The sequence below is a fragment of the Gouania willdenowi genome, chromosome 1 (assembly GCF_900634775.1).
Source record: "Gouania willdenowi chromosome 1, fGouWil2.1, whole genome shotgun sequence".
Taxonomy (NCBI): domain Eukaryota; kingdom Metazoa; phylum Chordata; class Actinopteri; order Blenniiformes; family Gobiesocidae; genus Gouania; species Gouania willdenowi.
Genome location: NC_041044.1, coordinates 32,745,751 through 32,766,743, shown reverse-complemented (window position 1 = coordinate 32,766,743; position 20,993 = coordinate 32,745,751). Strand labels below are relative to the sequence as shown.

General features: G+C 38.0%; 1 protein-coding gene across 2 annotated transcripts; it reads right to left on the bottom strand.

The window, feature by feature from the left end:
* Window positions 1–1,191: 1,191 nt before the first annotated feature.
* Window positions 1,192–20,929, bottom strand: pdcd4b (programmed cell death 4b). 2 transcript variants are annotated; one of them, XM_028448106.1, is made up of 12 exons: window positions 20,825–20,929; window positions 20,286–20,387; window positions 16,484–16,798; window positions 13,334–13,428; window positions 13,090–13,203; window positions 12,476–12,697; window positions 8,338–8,435; window positions 8,011–8,125; window positions 6,151–6,258; window positions 5,083–5,193; window positions 4,858–4,997; window positions 1,192–1,845 (listed from the first exon to the last, which is right to left on the bottom strand). In XM_028448106.1, the coding sequence occupies exons 2-12, from the start codon at window positions 20,335–20,337 to the stop codon at window positions 1,785–1,787; spliced, it is 1,431 nt and encodes a 476-aa protein (XP_028303907.1). In that variant the 5' UTR covers window positions 20,338–20,387; window positions 20,825–20,929; the 3' UTR covers window positions 1,192–1,784. The 2 variants fall into 2 exon arrangements, with proteins under 2 accessions (XP_028303907.1, XP_028303981.1); XM_028448180.1 differs by lacking the exon at window positions 1,192–1,845 and adding an exon at window positions 3,877–4,773.
* Window positions 20,930–20,993: the final 64 nt, after the last annotated feature.

The window sequence follows — 20,993 nt, the reverse complement described above, 5'->3', positions numbered from 1 at the left end:
AAAGATGTTTTGTAAATAGCTTAAAAGCTCTGGTTGTGGATTTTTCCCATTAAGCTATTCTTAGCTCTAGAGTCATGAAAGATCCAGAAGTTTTATGGAGAAACACAAATACATTTCATTCAATCAATGAAACAGTAATCAGTGGCGTTATTGCTTTTTGATTCAATCCCAAAGATAAGTAAAAAAATAAATAAAAACAACCCGAAACCAATGTGTCATTGGCTACGCATGTTTATTATCATGTTATTGCTTAAAGTTTTATTGTTAGGGTTAATGCAGTGGTTCCCAATTTTTTTTGGATCACAATCTCATTTTGAAGTCAAGAATTTCTGCCAACTTTAAATGTTTTTTTTCCCCCCTAGATTTAGTTTTTAAATCAAGTTTGTTATAATATATCACAAACACGAGGCTGCCAGTATTAGTAACACATTTTGCCAGCTCAGATATTATACTGCATTTTATATTTGATAAAGTTAAAGTATTGAATACAGTTGTTTATATTTTTTATCAGTAATTTTTTTAATTAATTACTAGACATTTCAGGCGACACCATTTTAACTCCATGTGACCTCACATGGGGTCCCGACCTCAAGGTTGAAAAACTCTGGGTTAAGATGTAAATATAAGTAAGCCATTGTATTTTCTTTGCATTACATTAGACAAGTAATTTTCTATTTTCTTGTTAAAACCATCCTTGTCTTGGGGACACTGTCATTTTGGGGACAAGCCCCACCCACCACTGTCTATGTCCTGTTGCCCACAGGGCAGCTCTCCATGGAAGATGTCCCCACCATGGTCCTGTGTAAGCCAAAGCTGCTGCCGTTGAAATCAGTCACTCTGGAGAAACTGGAGAAGATGCAGATGGAGGCTCAAGAGGCCGTCAAACAGCAAGAGCTGGCAGGGAAAAAGCAAACACAGTAGAGGTCCCTCTAGTGGCAGATTGTACCCTGAGTCCTGTCTTAGATCATTATTGAGTGCATGACACGTCACTACCCCAACATGTCCAGTAATGTTCCCTGTACTGAATCAGGAATCTTTTCTTCACAAAGAAAAAAAAATAGCAACTGTTTCACTGAGAGATTTTTACCCTAAACACAACCTGGGTTTAACTGTGTGTTTGGATGGTATGGTACCTTTGTTAAACAGATACATTCATGTTACTGTAAATCAAATAGCTGTAAGTCTACGCACAAGTGTTTTGTAGAAAATTAAAAACCAACACATTATTTGTTACCTGACTGGTGTTTATTTTAGTATTATACTAACTCAGGTCACAACACCTTCTGAAGGACATCTTTGATTCCAAGCAAAAAACTCAGGTACAGCATAGAAAGAGCAGCTAGTTTTGGAAACCACTGATGCATTAAACAAACATGCCCCCACTTTTTTTTTTTTTTTCTTATAAAGCTTTTAACACAAATATCTGTCATCTCTGTACAAACACTGCTTTCTAGAAAACACAAAAAGTAGTGGCAGTGAACACACAAAAATATTTTACGAAGCAAGACATGGAATGACTGACACTGGGAGGTGTGTGTGGCACTTTAAGGGCTAGCTTATGTCAATGTTTTTAAGTTGAAACGCCTTGAGATAAGTGACCAACTTCAGTTTCAATAAAAAGTGCTGTTCTATCCCCCTGTACTCCATCTCAGTTTCAGAAACTTACATTTCTTTCACTGTTAAAAATATGAGAACTCGTTCTAACTACTGTTGAAAAATGAATAGATAAAAAAAGTAGCTTTGTCTTCTTGTTTCCTGGATATCTGGCACACAAACGGTTCTCCTCAGTAGCTTTCCATTTTAACTACGCCACCATCTCCCTCGCTGACGAACCTCTTACGGCCCCTGAGGACAACAACACAAACAACTAAGATAAACAAAAACCAAAAACAGAGAAATGCATGGCCAGAGAAGGCACCTAAAGCCCGGTACACACACAAAGACAATCAGACTGTTTTTGACTCGATTTTTGGAAGGCAGATGACAGATTATTTTGGATGTTATAAGGTTATCTAATGAGGGGTTTGCATTGCCATGAATTTGACGATACGATTCACTATACAATATATTACAATACTAAACCATATGATATACATACAATACTTGTTTTTATTTATATATAAAATAAGATTGCTGATTGTTTAATTAAATAAAAAACAAATACTGGTAATAAATTGAAGTTTGTGGAGCAGTACCGCTTGTATGCATTTATGGTAGAAAGAGCGTATAAAAAGTACAATAAGGTTAAACATGTCGGTGATCTCAGCCAGTTTTTAATAGAAGTTAATAATAAACGGCATAAAAGTTGTCAAATCACTGTGTTAGGTGTGATCCCACACACGGCTAGGTTGACAGCTGATGTAACTGACACACACACACACGGAGAGAGAGAGAGAGCGCTGAAACACTCTGGATAAAGTAAAAATCAGCCGGTTAATGATAGAAATAAACAGCATAACTTTGCCAAATAACCACGTTACGAACAGTTTGTTCAGACGCGATCGTGTCAACGATGGTGCACGGGAGCGGACGGAGAGATGGTAAAACGTGGACTGATATGCAAAGGCGGGGCAGTGACTGATCAGAATACCGCAGTTAACGGGAGTACTGCAGCCCGCCTACCTGCCCATTCTGATTGGCCGAGTCATTTGAAGAGCACCCTCATCAGCCAATGGGATGCGGCCTATATCACGGAGCGGCCTTTACGTGATTTTTTTCTCAAAAAATTGATAAATAGTTGGAATGCAGCCAATACAGTGGTGTGTTCAATAGCCTGGAAAATATGGTACATTGTGATATCACACACATAAATACCAATTCCACCTTTACAAGTACAAAATGCCATGAAATACAATTTCTTTCATTTTTTTTTTTAATTAGCAAGAACAAGTAAACGGAAGCTAACTGTAATTCAAGTACAAATATGAAAAACAAAACATTTAACTCTTGCTTCTATAACAGATTATGATTCTGTTAAGTTCTTAAAAAAAAGGAACCACATGCATGTATAAAAGTGCCCAGTATGTTTTATGAAAATAAAGTAAAATCAACTTCCAGCTAAAATGCATTGAGGAGTGAGGTAGTTTAACAAGGTCTGATGTGGTTCACTGACACCTGGTGTCCGGGTGTTTACGTGCTATGCATATGTTAGCACAATTATTTTCGTTAAAAAACATGATTAAATTTTTTTTCAAATCAATTTGGACATTTTTTGGATCAATACAAATATCAACATATATCGCTGAACTGATTTTTTCTTACACCCTTATTATCCAATAAGATTATCCTGTGGTCTGAGGTTTGTTAAGAATGAATTTATCCCAATAATTGGCTCTAATACAGGTCGGGGACGTCAATGTTAAATATTAAACTTGTTGAGAAACACGTAATGCTGCATTCAAGGCAACTTGGAACTCTGCATTTCTGAGTTTAAAAAATCCGACCTCCAAGTTCAGCAGCAGCATGTTGAACTTTCTCAAATGTGGCTGACCGCTATATTACATTTTTTTCCCAATTTTACAGAGTAGGTGCTCTGACTTTCGGCGTTCCAAGTCACTTTTTCAAGTAAGACTTCAGAAAATCCAGAGTTTGGAGTTGCTTGAAATGCAGTGTTTGGATCATGTTGTTAGATCTCATTTGATCATGTTGTTAGATCTCATTTGATCATGTTGTTAGATCTCATTTGATCATGTTGTTAGATCTCATCTGATCATGTTGGTAGATCTCATCTGATCATGTTGGTAGATCTCATCTGATCATGGTGTTAGATCTCATTTGATCATGTTGTTAGATCTCATTTGATCATGTTGTTAGATCTCATTTGATCATGTTGTTAGATCTCATTTGATCATGGTGTTAGATCTCATTTGATCATGGTGTTAGATCTCATCTGATCATGTTGTTAGATCTCATTTGATCATGTTGTTAGATCTCATTTGATCATGTTGTTAGATCTCATTTGATCATGTTGTTAGATCTCATCTGATCATGTTGTTAGATCTCATCTGATCATGTTGTTAGATCTCATCTGATCATGTTGTTAGATCTCATTTGATCATGGTGTTAGATCTCATCTGATCATGGTGTTAGATCTCATCTGATCATGGTGTTAGATCTCATCTGATCATGGTGTTAGATCTCATTTGATCATGTTGTTAGATCTCATCTGATCATGTTGTTAGATCTCATTTGATCATGGTGTTAGATCTCATCTGATCATGTTGTTAGAACTCATCTGATCATGTTGTTAGATCTCATCTGATCATGTTGTTAGATCACATCTGATCATGTTGTTAGATCTCATCTGATCATGTTGTTAGATCTCATCTGATCATGTTGTTAGATCACATCTGATCATGTTGTTAGATCACATCTGATCATGTTGTTAGATCTCATCTGATCATGTTGTTAGATCTCATCTGATCATGTTGTTAGATCACATCTGATCATGTTGTTAGATCTCATCTGATCATGGTGTTAGATATCATTTGATCATGGTGTTAGATCTCATTTGATCATGGTGTTAGATCTCATCTGATCATGTTGTTAGATCTCATCTGATCATGTTGTTCGATCTCATCTGATCATGGTGTTAGATCTCATTTGATCATGTTGTTAGATCTCATTTGATCATGTTGTTAGATCTCATTTGATCATGTGAGCTCTCTCCCTTGGAGAAAGATCAGTGGTGGGACAGATAGGGTGTGTGTGGTGTGATTTGTACAGTACGGTCAAAACTGTTCTATGCCTGATTTCTATCATCATATGTGGGCTCTGTAATAGAAGAAACATCTCTTCAGATTAAGAAAATCCTTACGCGTGCCGTGTACCCTGGTTAAAAAAAACCTGTGTACTCACCGACAGGGACAGAGATCTCTTATGGTGACACCTATAATATCCATGCTGAAGCTCTTGTCAACAATTTGCTCCAGTATGAAATATGCACGGGGGACATCTATGTTGATTTCTGCAATGTCCATATAAACCCTTTCATAGCCCTGTCATGAATAAGAAAAGAAGTATATTTAAAATGCAGTGACAGGAGGGGAAAATGAAGACGAGTGACACCAGGTGGCAGCATACCCTTCTCATTTGGTCCACAGTGATGATGGAGGAGGCAGACAACGACTTGAGGAGCTGCAGAACCATGTTGAATGTTTTCATCCCTTTGGACTCCAGCACCATCACAATAGCCTGAGTGGACAAGCAGAGGCTTCCCATTAACACTGTGTAGACCTAAACCATCACAAGAAGGCGTCATTGCTTTAACTCTGCATGCCTATGCCTTTAGCTCACTTCTCCTTACAGAGTTGGCATGTTTTTACTGAAACCCCCCCACATTAATTCCAACAGTTCAAACATACTGGTGATGTTTTGTTGCAGTCGTCATCCTACAATATTTAAATGACACTGTGTAACACTGTGGTTCTCAACCTTTTTGGGGTGTTCCCCACTTTGCACAAATAACACATTTTCTAATCTATTGAACTAACAGGGAACAAGCAACATCACAATAAATCAAAAATCACAAACTAAATTAAACTAATTACCTGCATAAAAAAAAAAAAACAAATGTAAAAGTGCAGTAGTCAAAAATAAAGGAAATAAAAAACATTGTTTGCAATCTGTGCCAAAAAGCTTTAAAAAAACGCTGACGCCGTGAATCCAGGACAAAGATAGCTTTTATATTTTCTTTTTTGATGACTCGGCCTCTATCTTGTGTGAGGGTGCTGGCACGCACACTACTGTGGTCCTTGTCACAAATGTATCCATATTTCTCAGCTCATGAAAGTTTCTTTATGGTTCCGCTTCACTTCACATGCCGACGTAAATCATTATTTTTGCACTTCAGTTCCACTTCACATTTAGTTTCATATCTAATGCAGTCAAATAATTGAATGCTCTTTTTGTTTCTGCTACATTTTTTTTAGGCTTCTTATTATTTTTTCTTTGCATTTTGTTTAGTGTTTATGGTCTTTATTATCAATGAAGAAAGGTTTTTAGGAAGATTGGCAATGAATTTAAAATATTTCTGTTTGAATGTAAACTTGCAGTTAATCACGAGCAACTTCAGCACAAAATATCTTGATCATTAGATCATATGTGCGTTAGTTTGTTTTTTATTTGCTCTCTCTGATGTGACCCCATTACCTCATAAACAAACTCGTGGTGGAAATGAGGAACTTCTAGTTCTCGTAGACATCTCTCAGCCTCCTTGGTGTCTCCAGATAGGATGTACTCCTTCAGCAGCAGGTTCATCTGTGGGGGAGAAATATTTAGGATATTAGGTGAATTTAAAAAAATACAGTGGTGAGAAAAAAAAATGAATACAATAACTTGTGATTTTGAATACATTTATTCATTGTGGTTTAACAGAAAATAAATATCAAGTAATCAAGCTGCGCAGGACATTTATGTGATGCCATACAAGTTTTGCACAACTTCAACAAAAGGTTTCTTCAACAATTTGACTTTTTTCAGCCTAGCAGAGTCTTAATATTTATCAAAAGTGCAGAGTTTAAATAATATACTAAATTCATGCACAAGAGTTATGATGAATAATTTATGAAATGTTTAAATTAAATGTTCCTCCCTTTCTTGGTGCATGTTAATGTCAAAATAAGATAATTCTGGAAAAATAATACATGACATCTGAAAGCAAAGCAAGCTTCTATCATCTTGTTAAAACTGGACACACCTTATTTTAACACTTACGTTGAGACCAACTTTACTAGTGTGGTTAAAAATAATTTCCAAACGTCTGTTATTATTAAGTATCTTTAGCGCTGCGTGTAATGATATGTTTTTGTCCCGGTTATTTTAATCACCATGCTTGGGTGCAGATTAGATTTATATTGCGATTTGATAGTTACAATTATAATTGCTACACTAAGTGTAGTGTTAACCAATGACCACATATGCAGACATTGATTTAAAAAAAAAAACAATTTTCTGTATATTATACATTTTTATGTATAATATCTATGTATTAATACATATTAATAAACATTAATATGTATTCTGTAATTCTGGGGAGAAATGAAGATTTGTCAGTCACCATAAAACATGTAATCACAAATTATGGTAAATTAATATTTTTTCCTACCCTTATAGATCATCATCATCATACATTCAGATTATTATTTCTTTGTTATATTTTTCACTTTTATTAGTTTTAACTAATGTAAATGACCACAATAACATTTTTCTTCTTTTTAAAAAAATATACACTAGCTGTCAAAAGTTTTTATTGAAATTCAAGTTGTGCAAGTCAATGAATAGCTTGAAATGGTACAAAGGTAAGTACTGAACAGTCAGAGGTTAAAAAAAGGTTAGGTTTCCCAAAACTGAAAAATAATGTACAATTCAGAATTATACAAATAGGACTTTTTCAGGGAACACAAAGTGGGTTAACAACTTTTCCAACTTTTCTTGGTTACTTCCAACCCCCTCTGTCTGCATAAAAGCAGTGTTAGAACACACTGTGGTACCAGACCCTCATGAGTATCAGGTTAACAGTATTATTCATGGATTCCATCATTTCTTTTTCAACTCAAATTGCTTTTGTATTCTATGCTTTCATTTCAGTGAGCAATGACACAATAAACTGAACAATTTTCAGTAAAAAACTGGAAAAAGTGTTCTAAAACTTGTGATCGGTAGGGTATGTATAAACACTTTTCTCATCATCAACAGGCAGATCAACCACTTGATACTTGTACTAAAAAGAGACTTCATTGGGTAATTGATTAGGTACAGGTTTACATGTGGAAATTAAATGAGTTTTTTGCATCTTACCGATAGCCAGTGAGCAGCCACAGTGCAGGAAAGGGGTCAAGGGCTTTGCTCATACTATTAATCTACCAGTTTAAGTTTGTTTTTCAACATTAAGGCAAATCCCTTCCCACTGCACGCGATCAAAGCTGTTGTTAATCATTTATAATATGCGTTCCATTAGGTTGTTTTTAGAGTTTTTAGAAGCTGATGTAAGAACTCGTGTGTGGTGTGTACCTCTTTGACAAGCTGAGTGACAGGTCTCTGACCACCCCCTGTCCCCCAATGGTTGTCTATGCGAAGACCACCAAGGCTCATCTTAAGGAGCACAGCTGCTCGGTCAAGGGCTGCCCTGAGAACAAAATTACAAATGATGTCATGCAAGAAAAAAACCAACTCCACTGGGGATATTGTTTAATTTGTACACATCTCATGACAAGTTGCACACACTCCAGAGGAGATATTATTCTCTTTTTATTTATATTTTCTAAGAGATCAAACTATGAGAAATTAGCACAGATCAAAAAAAATAAAAGTATATTTGTCACTAGAGCTGCACAGTACCTGGTATGTTTACAGTCAACTCTGCCTTTGTAGCTTTCAATGTAGCTCTTGGACAATATTCGGTCACTCACGGCACGTGCAATGAATTGGCCAACAAACTGGAAGATGAGCAAAAAAACAAAACAAAACGGCAAGTAAAAAAAAAAAGAAGTGTAAATCACTACTCAAAGTCAACATTATGTTGTTCAGAGCACAGTTCCCCAAAACTCTTCATAGGTTCCTCTTTGAGTCGACAAACATTCAGTCATCAATAATCAAGAAAATCACCACCCTCAGTGTTAAGTTTGGAGACCACACAAAAGCAATAAGAGGACAGCTGGATGACAAAGGGCTAAGCAGCACAGGCTGTTTACAGTGGTGTCAGTGCATGACTTGGGAAAATGAGAGATCTGCCTTTTTGTTCCAGTTCAGACAAGAAGTCGTTTCTGCTGCTGCGCTTTTACTGTGATTAGGCAGGGTGGCAAAGTAAAGATGGAGAAAGAATAAGGGTCAAAGTCAACAGTGAAGAACAACAGTGGGGGCAGGGCGGAGGCATAATGTCGCCCCTAATGGAAAGAGAGTAGAGAGAGTGGAACAGAAACGAGCAGGGAAAACAAATGGGACTATGGAAGCAGTGACAGACGGGGAGGGGGTTATTCAGTGTTCTTTGCTGAGCTTGCATTTTCAAGCTCAGGCAGACAATAGCCAGAGGTCTCATGTCTGTACAGGCTGAAAAAAAACAGCTCAAACACACACGGTGTGTCCCACAGTAGCTCATCAAAGCAGAGACCTGTGTAAGTGTACATTCCCTGCTTTGGAACACGCTACAATTGTAGTTAGACTTTTGAAATGATCATATAAAAAATATTTGGTAACACTTTACTTGAAGTTTTACACATACGGCTGACATTATGCTGTCATTAGCATGAATAAGGTGTCATGAAGGCGGCCATCAGGTGTTGTTCAGTAAATTATGACACCTTTGGAGCTATGTTAGCATTTTTTGGTTAGGTGGAAGGACCTAGTGGGGTTAAGTAGGGTCAGGGTTTGGGTAAGGGTTAGGGCAGGGGTGTCAAACGTACGGCCCGTGGGCCGGAACCGGCCCGCCAGTGGGTTCAGTCCGGCCCGCGGGATAAATCTGCATTATTAAAGAAGAATAAACTTCATTTTCTTTAAAATTTGCAGTTCCTATATTGTCCGCTAGGTGCGCTGTGTGACAGTCAGTTCTATCGCTTTACCCGCTTTTTCTGTTGACCCTGGCACCCTCTTCAGTGAAATGTCTTTGTCAAAAAAAAGAAAAGTGGACACAGAGTGTCGGATTTTTCAAGAAAAATGGACCTCTTCCTATATGTTCACGGAGGTGAATGGGAAACCCGTGTGCCTGGTGTGCATGCAGCAAGTTTCGGTGCTTAAGGAATACAATATTCGGCGCCACTATGAAACTCAGCATGGTGAAAAATACAACACCTTGCACGGAGAACTGAGAAAACAGAAGGTAAATGAAATGCTGGTGGGTCTGAGGAAACAGCAATCCGTTTTCACCCGGAGCCGAGAGGTCAGTGATGCTGCGGTGAAAGCCAGCTACGTAATTGCTAGCCAAATAGCATTAGCGTCAAAGCCGTACTGTGACGGGGAGTTCCTCAAAAACTGTATGCTGAAGGCTGCCGAAATTGTGTGTCCTGAGAAGCGACAAGCTTTTGCCAATATTAGCTTGACGAGAAATACCGTGGCAGACAGGATTTCGGAACTATCGGCAGATTTGGACAGCCAACTGAAACGCAAAGGGGAGTCATTTCTGGCATTTTCTATTGCAATTGATGAGAGTACTGATATTACGGACGTCTCTCAACTGGCCATATTCATTCGTGGAGTTGACGAGACTTTGACTGTCACTGAAGAGTTTCTCGAGTTGGTGCCTATGACCGACACCACAACAGCTGAGGACATTTTCCGCTCCGTTGTTGGAGCGCTGGACAGAGTCGGGGTGGACTGGTCCCGCGCCGTAAGCCTGGCTACTGATGGTGCACCGTCAATGATCGGGAAAAAGGCAGGTGTTGTGACAAAGTTCAGAGAGAAAGTACAAGCCGCAAACGGAGGAGGTAATTTTTGGACATTTCATTGCATTTTGCATCAGGAGGCATTATGTTGCAAGTCGCTAAAAATGGATCACGTCATGGAGGTGGTTGTCCGAACTGTTAATTTCATCCGAGCCAGAGGTCTCAATCATCGTCAGTTTGACAGCTTTCTCAGTGACTGTAACATTACCCATGGTCTGCCATACCACACTGAAGTAAGATGGTTAAGCAGAGGTGCTGTGCTGAAGCGCTTCTTTGATCTACGTGGGGAAATCGGACAATTCATGGTGAAAAAAGGAAAACCTGTTAAGGAATTACAGTGCCCACTTTGGCTGCAGGACCTTGCATTTATGGTTGATATTACAGAGCACTTGAATAATCTGAACAAAATGTTGCAAGGACGCAAAAAAATTGTAACAGTATTATGACAGCATACGTGCATTCAAGTTAAAGCTCGCGTTATGGGAGACGCAGATGGCAAGCGGTGACGCTGCTCATTTTCCCTGTCTCAGAGATGTGTGCGCAGCAAGCGTTAACCCTGACGTGACACAGTACAAAGACAAGATTTCAGGGTTGCTGGGGGAGTTTGAGAAGCGATTTCAGGTCTTTAGCGAACTTGAGACAGAATTTGCAGTTTTTCGCTCACCATTCACAGTCAGAGCTTCTGATGTGCCCATTGACATGCAACTTGAAATCATTGATTTGCAGTGTGATGTAGAATTGAAGGACACATTTGCTTCTGTGGGCTTGGACACATTTTACAAGTATCTCCTACCAGGCTATCCTAAATTGACAGCACTGGCTGCAAAAATGTTGTCCATGTTTGGGACTACCTACCTTTGTGAGCAGGTCTTCTCAGTAATGAACATTAATAAAACAAAGCTTCGCTCAAAGCTCACACATAAGCACTTAAATGAGATTCTGAAACTGGCTGCTTCTCAGGACATGAAGCCTGATATTGATGCACTTGTGCAGGCTAAAAGATGCCAAGTGTCAGGGGCAAATACTGAGCAACACTACATCCTATGGAATGCTGCTTTGCACTATAAAAATAAACAGCTTTGAATATTTGCTGTTGTAATTGCTGTGAAAGTCAGTGCTAGTCAGTAACAGATTTACAACAGGAGAGTTTTGTTAAGTAAAATATTATTTCTTATGCATGCCATATATGTTATGTATGTGAGTTTTTTTTACATGTATACATTTTATTTTATATTAACAAGGAAGGGGACAAATTTACTTTATCAAATGTCTGTTTAAAACAGCTGCCACTTAAGATTTCAAGTGTGTGGAGTCAGTTCATATGTTCAGAATTGCTTCCCAGATGTGGAAAATGGATTTTAAATCATTTCTAAATTTGTATGTGTTTGATGTATTTTAACATGCAGGACAGTGTGTTTAAGTTCCACAAAACTGTGAATAAATGTTTTGCAACATTGTACAATCACTGATCAGTTTTTATGCATAATGCACTTGAATAAATGTTAAAGTGAGTAAAAGTGTTGTTAAAATTGCACATACTTTTCTTAAAAACTCTTAGGTTGTTCATAATATATTTAGTAAAAGGGACAATTAATTTCATATAAAGATTTTTATAATTTACTTCTTCTTCTTTGCACTGAACTGTAAATTGTGAAGCACTTTGTGACCCTGGTCTGAAAAAAGCGCTATATAAATAAACTTTACTTACTTACTTACTTACTAATACAAAAAAAAAGTCGACTTATTGTTAGTTCTATGTAATTTTGGAATGAGTTTACTAGTCTGGCCCCCTTGAGATCCGATTAAGTTGTATGCGGCCCCAAGACCAAAGTGAGTTTGACACCCCTGGGTTAGGGTCATTGTTATGGTTAAGGTTAGGGGTTAGGGTAACGACGAACAACCCTTAATGACAGCCTTCGTGATACCTTATTCATGCTAATGACAGGTGTCATGTCATGACAGAATAATGTCAGCTTTTATGTAAAAAAAACTTCAAGTGTTACCAAATATTCTTAAAAACAGAAATTCATAACATTTTCTTTTTTTTTTAATTTGGGAAAGGACTTCTTTAAAACTGAAAAGTGATTATGCCGTATTAATACCTGAGAGGCTCCTGGGGTGTCCAGGACCAGATCAGGCAGCTCTCGGAGCAGTTTATCGAAGGAGTTTTCCATGTCCCTGTAGGACAGAATGGGTCCACACAGGTCGGCCAGCAGCCTGGAGGTGAGCTCCCTCTGGCTGGCTTTGGCCTCCAGGGCCATAGACACAGCAAGAGTGGGCACCTCGCTCCGCATGGGGCCCAAGTTTAGCTCTGCAAGTAACTCCTGGAAACAGACATCGACACTTGCCACTGTACATGACGTGTTAAAGGAGCATCTATCTCATTCGCATTTTAGGTTTAAACTAGGGATGGAGCAATCCTCATTTTTTGTCCCAGATCCAGATGAGATTGTTTGCTTGCGTGTATCTGCTGATCTCAATTTCATTTTCCCAGATTTCATACTTGCATTTCTGTGCTGCTCAGTTCACAGTAGCTGTTATTTAAATTGACGAGCTGATTGATTGGATCCACTTCCTGATTGCAAACATCTCAATTTAAAAAATAAATCACTAAAATCAACCCTGATCCAATACTGGTCATCCAATCAGAACATCCCTAGTGGTAGTAGTAGTATGGCTTTTGCTTCCTAATGTTTTCACACTTTTATGCACTTACAGCGACTTCATTAGTGTCTCCATGTTCAAAGTACTCTTGCACTATGGGAGTAACAGTCTTTTCAAAGTCCCTCTCATCCAGCGGAGGAACCACAGTCTCATACACACAGTTTTCCTGTCAAGACACAAAGAAATTCTCAAGCTTGTGTTTACCAGACATAACTATTGAATATCATCCCAACTCACTGAATGTTACATTGCCCAATTCTTTTCAGTTTGTTTCAAATGATGCTATGCATGCTTACCTGAGCTTCATCATAGTTTGGGTCTTTCTCGTCGACTTGCTCTGGTTCGTAGACCTCACCAGATCTGCCCCATACACCCTTTCCACCTGCTCCACCTGCACACAAAGGTCACGTACGTTATTACACACGTCTTACACTCAACAGGAGTAGCTCTAAAAACTTTAGTGAAATTTCAGTCTCTCCCAATGACATCCTCAAAATTAAGGAATATTTTCAAAGCAAAAACAAGAGTTCAGAATTATATGGGAAAAAAATAAATAAAAAAAGAGTCACTAAACTAACTTTAGACTAATTCTATTCAAAGGGTTAAAATCTCAAAAACACAAATGACAGTCTCTCAATTCACCACACAAAATACATCTCAGATTCAAATTCATCTTTATTTTCATTTCCTTCAGCATTGATTGTTCTTGGCAATTTTACAATAATTTGACAGCGCGTGTCCCATAATCAAGGTATTTTTTTTCATTTCCAGCCTAAACCTCAGGGTATAGTTACACTTGAAGCAAAAAAGTGTCAGTACTCTCTTTAAAGAGTAACTAAACCCCAAACCCACCTTTTTCTGCTGAGTGCGTGTGTATTTGGGTATTAATATGTACAGTATCTGTATCCTTTTCTTTTTAGATATATTTTTCTATTTCTACTAATGTATAGATTCTATTATTGTATTGTTTATTTTATCTTTATAGCACTATTTTTCGGGTATCTTTCGGGTTTTTTTGTGTGTTGCCTTCTGTTTTTTTTAATTGAACTTTTTATTGTGCTGTTATGTCAGTCAATTTCCCCACTGCGGGATGAATAAAAAATACTCTACATTACTTCATATACCTAATCATGTATTCAGCAGAAAAAAAGTGATTTTAGGGTGGACTTACACTTTAAACAAAAGGCTTTAGCGGTTTCAGCAGTTTCATGTTTTTTTGTGCAAACCATGATCTAATCTACTCTACCTCACACACTGAATGTTTTGTTCCTCCTGGGACCAACAATGCTGTGTTGCTATTTCTTTAAATGAGGAAGTGACACTGAAGCATGGTTTAAAGGGTAGCAATTCACAATTTTTTCCAGTTTATAATAAAAGTTACTAATGAACAAGAGCAGTCAAAGACAAAAACCTCCACCAAACGCCAAATCTCTTCTTTGCCAGATATGAGCAGTTATCTGCATCAGTGACTTTGGCACCATGAACATTCACACTTTAAAGGCTTGGAAGACATTTCTATCCTCATCATAAACAAAACAGTAGGTACAAATGTATGGACACCCCCATTGTGTTAACAAATTGCGATAAAAAGTGCAATCCAGATCCAATTCGGATGAAACTCTGATGAAACCAATCTGACATAACGGAGCCAACTTTCAGAAAGATCTGACAATTAAGAATCAAGATATTAATTTTTTAAAATGTTTACATTTTTTAAATTCCACAATATGATATTACCTCCTTGGCAGAGTTAATATAATAAGACCTTGTACAATATAGATTTCTTTAAAACCATAATTTTAAATTAACCCAGTGACCCAGTTCTGATTCCCTAATGGCATGAATACTTAGGAGCAGACTTTAAGCTCTAAACCCGCTCCTAACATGTTGATTTAACTCCATCCTCTCACAGACACATTTAACATCTGTTGGGGGGCCAGCAGACAGTTGACAAAGTCCCAGACCAAAGCAGCTTTTGAGACCCACTGTAAAACCTCCATTAGTCCCACCCAGTCGCTGCCATGTGATGTCTGACTATAGTTAGCTCAGCTCACATTTGCTGTGAGAACTCAGCCCACTACAACATTTAAAACATTGTGTTCTCTGACTCACATCCAGCAGAGATTCTGCAAGCAGATCTAAATAGTCCCTTAAACCTGTAATGTGTTATACAATAGGCTCAGAGCTGAAATTACAGGGCTTCATTGGTGTAGCAGTTTGGTTACGTAATGTTGTTCTGTGCCAAGAGAATTCAGACGTGCAGCTGGACCGCTGCTCATTGGAAGTGTTTCGTTTTAATGCAGTCCGCAGGGATGCACAAGTGGGCACATTATGCTTAGCAAAGAAAGCCTGCAGTGAGGAAGCAGTGTACCAGTGGAAGGTGTTGCTCCTTCTGGTCTTACTTCCGCTTGATTTAAAAGGAACAAACAGCATTTATCCCTTATGCAACATTTTCAGGACCCTCCACGAGTAACGATAGTTCACCATTTCATGCAACAAACTAAAAATAATTAAAATATTCAACAAACCCATCCGGCCATTCCTAAACTTTATGTGAGATCTCAAATGAGTAACTATTTCCTACAGAACATATACATTATGTAAGTGCCTAAGTAAATTATATAACAGCTTTTTTTCTCCCAACTTTAGCCTGTAATAACACTTGGCTGGACAGATGGCAACTAGAGAGAGGAGGACATGTAAATGAGTATGAGCAGCTCCTGGGCAGTGGGCCATTTGTTTATTGACTAGTTAGTTAAATGTGTAAAGATGAAGAGCCAACAGGTGAGAAACAGTTTGTGACAGCCTTGCTTAGAATCATAGATATGGAAAAACACCTTAATCTCATTAATCCTGTTCCCATTAGTAATAAAAGCAATAGTATGACTCTTGTATTTATATGGCATCAGCTTTCTTGAAAGATAGAAATGTATATTTTCTACCTTTTTTTCTTTTTCTTTGGATCTCCATTACCTTTGGCTATAACTAATGCTACTTTACCTGGAGTCCACACCCAAAACAATTGTCTTATGAATGCAGTATACAATTACATAGAAAAAATTACACAACAAAGCAAACTACTAAAACAATTCACAAAACAAAACAACATTCATACAGTGGGACCTAGTTCCAAATAACAATTCCTCCAACATCTGGCTTTTAACATCAGATGATTGGTTGTTTATCAATATACATTTATATCAATAGTAACAATAAGTATTTTTTTTTTTTAAATCTAAATGTTATTTTCTTGAATAATTTGTCTTGGAAGAGCATTCCATTTCACCATGGCCTTGTACATTACAGTACTTTTCATTTTATTAGTCTTTGCTTTAGGTAGAGTGAACCTACCTTCTGTAGCAAGCCTTCTTTTATAAGCATGTTCATCAGAACTAAAAGTTAACCGTTTAAATACAACCCTTGGCTGTTGAGTTGCAGAAAGGTACCTTTCTTTGGTAGACCTCTGCCTTTCCCCAGGCGAGACCTTCTGTCGAGCAGCTTGCTTTTGGGACTTGTAGGTGCAGCCAACGTCCCCCGTGCCACGTCCCCATTGTCGCTGAGGGAGTCCCCCCTGCCTGAGTCCCTGGAAGAGTTCTTTCTCAGCCTCCTCTTAGCTTTGGCCTTGAGCCGTGCTTCGTGGATGCCGTTACTTGACGAGGACAACCAGTTGCCGTTTATTTCATGGATGTTTTTATTGGAAAGAAGATGCCCACCATTGTCTTCCTCACCCGACACAAAGGATTCTCTCAGGTCCTCGGCCTCTATTGGATTACAAAGAAAATGTTAGTTATACGTTGGAAAAAAATCCCAATAACTGGTTATTATTGTTATAACAGGGGGTGGATTTAAAACATGTCAAAGGAAGTCTATGATTTTAATTCTCAAGTTAGAATACTAACGTGACACTGATGAGACTGAATTAGCATGAGATCTAAAACACATTCAAAATGTGCTTTTATTAGTGCTTTGTTAAAAAATATATATATACAGTATATGACAATCAAACCCACTTTACTTGAGATGTAATAGCTACTGTACTTCCAAATTGATCACTTTTACAGAAAAGAGAAATGTGAGGAATTGCATGGTTTTAGAGTTATTTCTACAATTTGGGATTAAAAATGACTGCAGTTAAGTAATACAGGCACAGGAAAATTGTGAACACTGGAAAATATTGAGGAGTTTTATTGAACTTGAAGGATAGTTACAAATGAATTAGTTGGTCATTTCAAGTTACAATTTCATTAATCTTTTCTAAGTGATTTTTTACTTTCTCCTGCAGGATGAGTTTGATGCTCCACTGTGCTGGATTTGGCCCCTGGGCCTTGAGTTGTACGCATGTCTCTAGCTCCTGGTGAATCCATGTAAATTTTCTGTATTTGATTGCCATTTGTTTCAATTGTAATCCAGGAACTTCTGGAGCCAGCATAAGATGTAGTCAGTCCTGTATACAGTCCAGCAAAAGTAGCAATGTCTCGCTCTAGCCAACATTTAGAGAAAGCCATAAGATGGATAGACAATTACTAAGAACTATAGCCAATGCAGTCATGAACAACATTACATTAACTTTTAATATTACATTAATTCTGTGCTTTCACACACTTTTGTACTCTGTAATTGTGGCTAATGAGAAAACGGTTCCCCTTCTTAGAATCAAGGCCAGCTTGTGTCATGGTCTTGTCCTCTTTTCTGATGCTAAATGCTTTGAGAAGACCTAAGTGTATGTGGTCGTGTAATAGGATTATTATTCGTAGATTTTCTCCAGTTGTTACAATGATAAGAAGTGTAAGTATTGCAGAGTCAGCAGGTTCAGCACCCTAAATGGCCAGGATGTGTTTCAGCACCCCATGAACCTGAGCAAAATAATCAGTTTTTAAAGCTGAAAGAATCGATCGTTGAATCCATTAAAAAAATAAAATAAAATAATAAAATAAAATAATTTAAAAAAAATCATACACAGGTTTTTTATTCTTTCATGTTGCATCTGTGAAACATTTGGGTTTACTTCATTATAAGGAGTGTCCAGATCTGATTTCAGTCCAATGGTCAGTGGCGGCCTAGTGTTCAAGGAAGCGAGCTTGTAATCGGAGGGTCACCAGTTCAAATCTCACCCGGGCCATCACTGTGGGATGTCGAGCAAGACCCCGAACCCTAACTGCTCCCCGGGTGCTACACTGTGGCTTCCCACTGCTCCTCAGGGATGGGTTAAATGCAGAGAAATAATTTCATGTATGTAGCTCTACATATGTGATAACAAAAAAGGTGATCAATCACCCCTATGATAATATCAGCAGAAAAATGAGTATTACAAGGGCCTTTTTAGAGCCTGATATATAACAAGACCCAAATTGTTATATATATATATATCAGTGGCGGCTGCTGGTCTTTCATGCAGGGGAAGCTCATTTTCTGCCTACTTCAGAAAATGTATCTGTTTATTTAAATGTGAATTCTAGTAGAATTCACATTTTGTTGTCAACAACTATTTGTAGATTATCACGCACGCACGCACGCGCGTAGCTGCTGCGCGCTGGAGTGTGAGTGTTTGGTCAAAAGTCTCACAACACAAGCAGTAACAGTCTCCACAAACACCAAAAACAGACACTAGGTTTGTCAGAAGTTGATTCGCTATGAGAGGATCAGCAAAGTCTCCGTGTCAACACAGAGAAACGGACTGAAATATTTGAAAACTCCACCTGTGTGCTTACAACGTCATACTCTCTGATTGGCTCATTTCGCTGTCAATCAAAATTGAATTAGCCTGAGACAGATCATCCAATCATCATCCATTATTCCAGCGTCCGGAACAGACAGATCCAGCCCACTGCTCCATAGACCTCCTGTGAAGCCCGGCGTCCGATGGGCGGGACTAAGTGCGTCATAACCGAGCATTTATCCAATGAGCGTCTAGTTTGACTGCAGTGGATCAACCCCTAAATCCTGTCCCATTGAAGTCAATTGAAGCTGAACTTCACCACTGTTTATTAACACTGTGACGCTGCGGTAATGAATGAAGAACGTCACGCTGTCAGTTTCCTGTTATAAGAAGCTGATTCTGAACTAAACATACATGTGTTCTGTCATATATTTAGTCAATGAAATGTACACACAACACTACATATTTGACCACTGATTTTAGGGGAAGCTGAGGTTCCCTTGTAGTCTTAAAGCATCCGCCACTGATATATATATATATATATATATATATATATATATCCATAGCCCCCGGGACTATAGGTACATTTCCGGAGCTTTTCTACATAAGTGCAATGTGCCTGTGTTTAACACCGTGCCAGGATAGCCGAGTGGTCTAAGGAGCTGCACTCCCCAATAACGTGGGTTCGTATCCCACATTTCACAATTTTATTTCTCATTTTAACATTCCACCTTTAAAACCATATATTCAACAAAAATAAACATTTTAGGGTTAAGGAGTGAGTTAGAGTTAAAGTTACGGTTAAGTTTAGGAATAGAGTTACAGTTAGGGCTAAAATAAAAGGGTTAGCATGGTAGCTAAAAATAAATATAAGCTAAAATACAAATTACAGAACTTTAAGTCACGTCGTGCACTTATTACGTGACCTAAACTGGCCAATGAGGGAGGCTGCGTATCCATAGACTGGCAGTCTACAGATACATTTAACTTACCTGTAGCCACGGCCATATATATATATATATATATATAAGTAATAAAACCAAAAATGTAATAACTAGTCAATAATGTAACAAGATGAGCAAGATCAAAATGTATATACTTTTTTCCATTGTTATTACATTATGGGGTAGGCAAAAAAAAAAAAAAAATCCCCTAATAGTGTAATAATTTCACTATATTATAGAGTGAGTCAATGATTTATGGATTAAAGAGCTTCTTGCTTCGTTGTAGAGAGTAGTATCATACACAAATGCATGAGTATGCATTTGTGAATACACATTTTACAAATTTGTGAATACAAATGTGTATGTATACATATATCGGTATTGGCCAATAGGGGGAAATGGGGACACCCCTAATCATTACTTGTGTACCTCTCCAGATATCAACGATATTGAATTTTAAATTTCACCTGATTGTGAGTTTTGTGACAAATACAGTTTAAACAATAAAAAGTGCCAACTCAGAGACAGGAAGCCAGCAGGGCTGAGAACGTAAACAAGGTTTGTTGTTTACGATGATGATGTTGCTTTTTAAATGTGTTGATGTTGCATTATAATATTATCTATAGTATTTAGTGGAGCATCACTCACCGACAGGGTTAGCGATCAGCCAAGCCGCACAGTCAGCTGCCATACTTAACATCAAGAAGTATTTCACAGAAAAGGGAGAAAAGTCAAGCTCTCAAAGGATATCTGCGACAAGAGACAAAAGATTAATCTGACATGTCCATGGACAGACAAGCCCCATAATAACGTATCACATACCCTCCCCCAGTTCATTCAAAGCCCCCACTGTTTACAAACAGAGGCTACGTTAGCATAATGTTCGCTGTTAAAGGTAAAGAAATAAATAAAAAGGCACACATAGTAATCCTAACGGCTATAATGTTGACATAAACCCACAGGTTGATTATTTAACTACATACAGCTGCGACAATCGATAACTTCGCAGTAAACGAAGCAGCGACGTCAGTGAATTAACAGAACACTGCTCTCTCCATTAGCTCGGTCAGCATCTTTTTATGTGCGTCATACTATTTTAATGATACTTTAACGTATCCATTTACATTAAAATACAACATGGCTCCATTCAAGGTTAAAAAAAAACAACATGAAATACAGTTACTGACCGTCTGCAGTGGCACAGCTCCAAACTCCGACACTGACGCTGATGTTTTTATTTTATCTACCCAGCAACACCGTCAACTAGTCTGACATTCCTGCCTCCGATAGGCGGAGAATCGGAAGGGTTTTAAAATCAACGAGCCAATCAAAATGCAGCATGGACTGTTCTTCTCT